The sequence below is a fragment of the Camellia sinensis genome, chromosome 8 (assembly GCF_055761805.1).
Source record: "Camellia sinensis isolate YWXY chromosome 8, ASM5576180v1, whole genome shotgun sequence".
NCBI lineage: Eukaryota > Viridiplantae > Streptophyta > Magnoliopsida > Ericales > Theaceae > Camellia > Camellia sinensis.
The window spans coordinates 189,420,153-189,428,012 of record NC_138968.1 but is presented as its reverse complement, the minus strand read 5'-3'; the positions used below and the strand labels follow the sequence as shown (position 1 = coordinate 189,428,012).

The following is a 7,860-nucleotide window of genomic DNA, read 5'->3' as shown; positions in this document are numbered from 1 at the left end:
GCACCGGTTATTTTTTATATTTTAAAAAAATAAAAAATTCAAAATTTTTAAATTTTTTTTATGAATTTTGAATAGAATTTTTAGTTGTGTGTTTACTTATTAGTCACAAATTTTTGTGTCAAATATCATACGTAACATCAAAAATTCCAAATTCAATTTTAAACTCTTTTTAAACTTTTTTCAAAACTCCTAACCAAACAAATTTTCTACACTCAAATCATAATTCCAAAACTCAAAAACTCAAAATACAACTCTATTCTCAAATCATAATTTCAAAACCCTTCTAAACACCAACATAGTTTTTTTAGATGGCACCACTCATCCATTAATGACAATACCCTTCGAGGCAGAGTCCTGCAAATTGCTAAAATTGTTACATTTCCAAGCTTTTTAAAAGTACCACGGTCATCTATAGGGGGGTTTTGTAATCAGATCTTTTTTAATTTTCGATTTCATTTATGAACGTTGTAATCCTTGTTAGGACAACCTAAGTAAAACTGCCTCTGCACGCACACAGGATAAGACTGTTCGTCTAATCCTCCCAAACCGCATGTACTCAAAATTAATATAAAGAAGAAAAAAATTACGGCAAAACCAATGTGTAAGTCAATGTAAGACCTTTTATACACATGGATACACAAACAAACACAGCAACTTCTTCAATAATTTCATCTTATATGCAGACATGCAGGGATAAAGACACAACAAATCAATTTCCAGGAAGCTGCAAGATAAGTGGTTTTTTTTTTTTAATTGTTTTTTGTTTTACTGTGGCCATAATTGACCATCAACAGCCCACAACATATGCAATGAGATCTTACCAAGGACATATATGAGGCAACCCTCCAAGTCTGCACTGTAAAGTCCTCATCGGCTCACATAATGCAACACATTTTGGCCTGACTAGTTCAATCTGCTGGCCTATTTGCACCTGTAAGAGTAGTGTGTTCATGATGGTTTTGAGCTTCACATCTTCCATATCTCTGGCACAGATCTTTGGATTCTTAACCATTTTAAACTCGTGCGTGACATTCATTTCTGATCAGTGGTCACCCAACTCTCAGCACTGCATATTGGGGACAATTGCACCCTCATTGTGAAATATCAAACATCAACACTTGTTTATGCCTATTAATTTTGATTCCATAATCTGGCTCAGTAAAATCTTGTAGCTATCTTCTGTATGTTCCTTTTTAGGTACAATTTGCAATTCAGAGCAGAGTACCAACACATCAAAAGGATCTAAATGTTTGAGGATCTCTGGCTCACGATCATAATCCTGGTAAGACAAAATCAATAACAGATGATGAAATGAACTGGTCAGTATTGTTAATTATAAAGGTTGAAAGACAGTTTTAACCAAAAACAGAAGAAAGAATAAGAGTGCCAAACGGCAATTCAAATTTCCAATTCCATTTGGTTCAATGCTGTACGATTTGTTCCAAACTTGATGAACCAAAAGCAATATGGGTTTCTGAGTGAGCATAAAGCATGCATGCAGCTTTAGTCAAGTTCTACTCGCCTTTTCTGTGAAAATAACAATGGGCTTGGAACCAAACATTGCCTGAAGTTTTTGAAGTCTGTCGTTAATCGTTTCCATATCCTAATATTTATTGACAACCACAAAAAGAATCAGAACCAGACATATTAAATGTAAGAAATAGATGTATAAAGAGAAATGATTGTATTATTGATTGATGAATGTTTTGATGTATTATATGTACATTATATAGGAGATGGAGATGTGAAGTGGAGGTGGAGTGGTGGAGTAGGTGAAGTGGAGTGTGTAGTGGAGTAGGTAAAGTGGAGGTGGAGTGGTGTAGTGGGTTAGGTTTAGTGGAGTAGGTTTAGGTGTACATTAACAGCCCCCCTCAAACTCAAGGAGGATAGAAACTAATCAACTTGAGTTTGAAGAGAGTAACAAAACAGGAAAGTAAACTGATAAATAAAATAAAATAGGATAGGAGACACGGTATGGTCGTGTCAGACCGATGTAGCAGACAGTTTATGGGGTCATGTCGGACCATTGTAGCAGACAGTTTACAGGGTCATGTCGGACCGTTGTAGCAGACACTGTGTGACAGTTGTTGTGACAGTTTACGGAGTCTTGCTGGACCCTTGTAGAAACTAACCGGAATCAATGTCGGGACAGTTTACAGAGTCTTGTCGGACCCATGAAGGAGCTAACCGAAATCAATATCGGGACAGTTTACAGAGTCTTGTCGGACCCATGAAGGAGCTAATCGGAATCAATGTCGGGACAGTTTACAGAGTCTTGTCGGACCCATGAAGGAGCTAACCGGAATCAATGTCGGGACAGTTTACAGAGTCTTGTCGGACCCTTAAAAAGTCGCACCCTCAAAAGGTGTGCCCAATCTTTCAAAAGGCGTGCCCAATCCATAAAAAGGCGTGTCATCAAAAGGCGAGCCCAAGTCATAAAAAGATGTGCCGGACATGATGGCGAGGCGCGTCACCACATTGGCTTGCACGCCCGTTTTGTCGTCTAGCGTCAAGTGGCGCGCGATGCGCGTGTCTGCCTTGGCTATTTAACCCAAGGTTGAGGCGGAGGCTGTGCAAACCAGTCTGAAACCGCTGAACATTTTCATTCTGAAATATCTGAATATTTGCATTCTGAAACATCTGAACAATGGCCTCTTCTTCCCGTTCAGCTACCCAGAATATGGCCTCTTCGTCCCGTGATCTACTCACTCTCTTTCCCGACCTCAACGAGTCAACAAGAGAGATAACCAGTGCGGTGGCCAGTGAACCTCAACCAAACACCTCTGGTTTTGCTCCGTTGAACTTTCCGATGCGGTCTGTGGAGCAAAAAATGGCGGTGCAAACTGATATTGAAGCCAATCAGTATACTTTGAAGTCATGCGTGGAAACCATGACTGCGGTCACAAACTTGTCGCACCGACTGCAGAGTAGGACAAATGAGGTGCAGCAGTTAAACGCTCAACTGGCTCTGCTCCAGTGCATATATAAGGATGCGCGAGCAGAGATAAATGTGCTAAAGGCAGAAAACAAGGAGCTGAAGCGGAAGGCCACCGTTATGTTCCGATTTGGAGGGCCGCCATACGCTGTAGTGGAGGAGCAGGGAGGAGGCAACTTGCTTGGTGGTCTAGGAAGCATGGAGGCTGGGCAGTCACGGGACAATCAAGAGAAAAGCAAGAAGAAGAGACCCGCAGCAGAGTAGAGAAGAAAAATCCCACTGTGGGTGCGGTTGTTTTGTTTTTTGTTTGTTTGTTTGTTTGTTTTGTTTTTTTTTTTTTTTTTTGGATGTAAAATGGTGATCGGGGTGAGTCCCGATATGAATAAAATGAGTTTGGTGTGCAGTCCGTCAGCGTCTGTCTTTTTTTTTTTTTTTTTTTTTTTGCAACTTTGAATATCAGAACAAAGAAAAAACAATGGAGAGTGTTTGGTTTGGAAGGGTAATCAAAATATATTTGGGGGTGTGTGTAAGGGTGGATAAAAAGGGTCAAAGAGCACATGGAGTCTGAGTGTGTGCATAATAAAAATAATAAAAGGAATGAGTGGAGAGTGGGTGTTATGTTTAAAGAAAAGAAGAGTGGTGGAATTGTTTTTTTTTTTTTTTTTATTTTAATAATAATAATAATAATAATAATATATTAATGGAAAGCATGTGCGCTGATAGTGTGTGGTGGTGTAAAATGGATGAAAAGAAAAAATAAAGAAATAAAGGAAGAAAAGTAAAAATGGGTTTAAAAACACGAGAGAGAGAGAGAGAGATAACCCAATCAGAGGGTAAGGATCTGGCTGCTAGAGCTTTTGCAACCCAGTCGGCTGCCATGTTTTTGTGTCTGCTCGTCCAAGAAAAGGAGAGGTGATGCTGTGCTGCAAATTCACGAATATCCAAAAGAGGGTTTGGTGGGAGAATATTTTAGAATAAAAAAAGATAGATAATATAGTTCGCTCTGTCCTGAAGAGAAAAAAGCTGAAAAAGAGGGAGGTGGTGATGAACGTGGACGTGGCACAACTTTTCGAACTGGACGCGTTACAAGATTGGGACTACACGTTCATGCCCACGTGTGGGACAGTTGGTGATTTCAGGTTTTGAGTAAAGTGGGTCTAGGGAGAGAAAGTAGAGAGAGAGAGGAACAAAGTAGTCATGATCTCTGCTCTTCTTCGTTCTGCAACATACGAACAAAATGCTGAAAATCACAAGGATCGCAACACCACCTATGGCAATCCCAACGACAAGCCCTGTCGATACACTCGATGATGAGCTCGACGGCGTCGATGGGGTGGTCGATGATGACGGCGGCGACGGAGAACTCGAGGACGACGGAGGCGGCGGCGATGGGGTCGTGGAGGTCCCGGTAGGCGGAGGCGGGCTCGGAGTCGTGGAGGCGGACGGTGAGGTAGCTGCGGGCGGCGACAGTAACCCTTGTCTTTTGTTTCTCTGTCTAGATCGGCGAACACGCCGTAGTCCACGGATCTACGGCGGTGGCCGCCTCTATCGATCTCTACACTTACACCTCTCTCAGCTTTCCGACTCATTCTGATAATGATGATAAATTAAAGCTCCATTTGAAGGATATGGCCTTAGAATTTGCTTGGCCAGTCGGAATCTGTGAATCTTGATTTTGGTCATCAAGGTTGGTTAATGTTTGGAGAAAATGAGCTGGAATTGGTGAACAAATGGGCTTTTGAAGGTGAAAAAATAATCCATGGGAAGCCGTATGGTATTGACAACACAGTGAGGTGCCGAGAGGGAGAGGGAGGTTTGAATTGATTGAGATCCGGCGGGCGGTCAAGGCAAGGTTGCCGCCCGCCGGAAGGCGAAGAACACCAAGATCTTTAACCTATAGCTCTGATACCATGTAAGAAATAAATGTATAAAGAGAAATGATTGTATTATTGATTGATGAATGTTTTGATGTATTGTATGTACATTATATAGGAAATGGAGATGTGAAGTGGAGGTGGAGTGGTGGAGTAGGTGAAGTGGAGTGTGTAGTGGAGTAGGTGAAGTGGAGGTGGAGTGGTGTAGTGGGTTAGGTTTAGTGGAGTAGGTTTAGGTGTACATTAACATTAAATCTGCACTTCAATCAGCAAAGAACATAAAAAGGAAAAGGAGAAGAAAGAAATAAAATTAAAAAGCTACTGTCATCCTTGTACGCAATAATTCTGATACATGCTCTTACAATAGTCTGCAATAAATTCTTGAGAAAAAAACATCAATATAGTTCAAAATGATGACACAATGTAACTTGTAAGGTGGATGTTTCTGGTCCTTGTACATAGGGTGGTTGCGTCCAAGCATAAAAGTGAAGACATGTGAGAAAACAAATATACCTTAATTTGAAATAAATGGTGGTCACTGAAGTCTAATTGATCTGCATGCAATGGTTCTATCTGCAATGAGTCATCAACAAATTAGATATAAATAGAACAACACGAGAAATAAGGTGAAGGAAGTGACCAACAGGAGGAGAAATTAAGACTTGTTGCAACCCTCCAATGAAATATTCTTTTGGACAAGAACATGTAAGATCTCCAAGAAACGTAATAAAATAAAATAAATAAATAAATAAAAAGTAAATAGAAACAGAAAAGAAAAATACCTTTTCAATTCCCTGCACAAAGGCATTTGCAAAACCAATTGCAGAAACACATAGCACAACCATATTATACACAGTCCCCAAAGGCAATTTACAGGAAGTGTCTCCCGCTTTAAAAAAGTATGAAGGAGCCATTCTGGAGAAGAAAATAGGAAGAGACTCTTTAAGTTTCCGTAGCACAGACTCGATGGCATGTAGGTTCTTGTCCGATGCCTGCATGAATCCAAGACAATATATTTTTCAGTCTATTGTACTTAACCTGCTTCATCTAACTGACATGCAACGTGCACATTCACAAATACACTCAAAACATTGAAAAAGAAAGAAATCCATATTCAACCACATGCTGGAAGAATTGCATTGTGCTACACAAGTTAGGTGTATTTTACCAAGTCTGCATGATGAACAACAACAACATCTGCTCGGCAGAGTGCATTCAAAGGTTCTCTTAATGGTCCAAGTGGAAGTAACTTCTGGTTTCCCCATGGAATCATCCCATTTACCATTACAATCTCCAGATCGCGAAACAAGCTCAAATGCTGTTTATATATATATATATATATGATTCATAAAGTATCAGTATAATTCACATGATATGACAGGCAAGGTGAGAAAGCTTGTGATAGAAATTGTTCTAGGATGTACCATAACATGCATCACAATACTGGGCATACAAGAAACGAAAAGAAAAAACAATGTTTACCTGCATTCCGTCATCTAGAATTGCAGCCCCTAGTTTGTCCAACTCTGAAAGACTTCCTGCTTTCCGGTCAGAACCACATCGCTTCAAGCATGAACCAATAATATGAGGATCTGCATAACCATACCTTTTGAGAAATGAAGCAGCAGTGGCAGCTCGATTTGCACCCACACCAATCTTTGCAGATGTGCCCAAAAGATGCCTCTGAAGCATTTTAGCTTCATCCCCGCCAGCATATCCCTGCCAGAAAAAAAGAATCAATTCACTACCACACCAAGAAAATTACCTAATTGAAAATTATACTGGGTTCCGATATTAGCTCTAACTCATTAACCATAAGGATTTTCTCCCTCTCTCTGCTTTTTTTTCCCCTGGTAGGTAGTCCAATGATACGGTTTATAAGAAGACAATGAAATTGCTTTTAGCCATGAGAGACTAAGTTTTGTATAACTTATTGTTACTTCCCATTCACCAAAGGCACCAATTTCACAGAATCAATAATTTGTGGGAACTTTACTGGAAGAACTCTCATCATAAACAAGAATTGTCACACATGATTACCCACGTAAAGCAAATTCCTCAAATGTCCACTCCACTATCAATCTAATGATCTCTCAAGAAAGTAGCCACTTTCTTTCTTCAACAAACTTGAGCTTACTATGTATAGACTAGGAATTTTGTTCACCCATCTACTTCATATTTCAATTGGGCTTAGTTTTCGTGATGAAACTGTTTGTTGAGATCACAATACACCATGATTCATCCTCCATTCCCTACTTGTTTCATCAGTGCATTGATAAAATGGTAAAACTACAAAACATAATCTATAATCAAAGAGTGAAATAACAAACAAAACCAAAATGTCCAAACCCCAATAAAACAATAAACAAATAGATAAACGAAATAAATGAGTACTCTTGTAAGAATGAGAGGTGAAATTCTAGAATCAGCCAACCAGCGAGCGATGAACTCAACCATCGGCGTCTTCCCATTTCCTCCCCAAGTCAAATTCCCAACACTAATCACCGGCACCTGTAACCTTCAATGACAAAATGAAGCATAAACCAAAGTCTAAATTGAACTTTCTGTTTGGTTGCCGAGAAAACGAGGGAAAGAAGGTAAACAGAAGAATATTTCGGGTGATTTGGTTCCGAAATCTCGAATTAGCCAAATGGGTTTAATTATTTTCTTTTCTTTTCTCGGAAAGATAAGTGGAGAAGAAGAGAGAGGCGATAGGGGAAAGTGGGTTTTACCGGTGTTGGCGGAGGAGACCCAAGTGATAGAGGCGGTAGCGGAGGAAGAGAGCGAGTTTGTAGAGAAAGGAAGAGAAGGAGAGGAGAGGGATGAGAGAGAGTTGGAGATGAGAGAGATTGGAGTGTCTTTCGGAGATTGGAGTGTAGGCTATTTGGTTCACCAGTCTTCTCAATTTCTCCATTGAACAGAACACAATCCAGTGAACAAACAAATAAACCCCAGGGACACAGAGCTACCTGCGTATAAATTAGGGAAGCTCTGGGGATTCAGTGGGCCGGACTTTGCACTTTCCTATTTTTGTCTTTGAAGTTTCATTTT

At 40.0% G+C, this 7,860-nt stretch overlaps 1 protein-coding gene across 6 annotated transcripts; it reads right to left on the bottom strand.

Moving 5' to 3' along the window:
• Positions 1-600: 600 nt before the first annotated feature.
• On the bottom strand, positions 601-7,860 carry LPXK (tetraacyldisaccharide 4'-kinase family protein). Of its 6 annotated transcripts, none has more exons than XM_028217907.2 (9): positions 7,542-7,811; positions 7,244-7,327; positions 6,416-6,528; positions 6,292-6,347; positions 5,978-6,127; positions 5,592-5,801; positions 5,323-5,382; positions 1,523-1,603; positions 601-1,279 (listed from the first exon to the last, which is right to left on the bottom strand). In XM_028217907.2, exons 1-9 carry the CDS (start codon positions 7,721-7,723, stop codon positions 1,112-1,114), a joined length of 1,104 nt encoding a protein of 367 aa, XP_028073708.2. In that variant the 5' UTR covers positions 7,724-7,811; the 3' UTR covers positions 601-1,111. The 6 variants fall into 6 exon arrangements, 5 of the variants coding, with proteins under 5 accessions (XP_028073708.2, XP_028073709.2, XP_028073706.2 ...); XM_028217908.2 differs by having other exon boundaries at positions 6,292-6,335; XM_028217905.2 differs by having other exon boundaries at positions 6,292-6,528; positions 7,204-7,327; positions 7,542-7,860.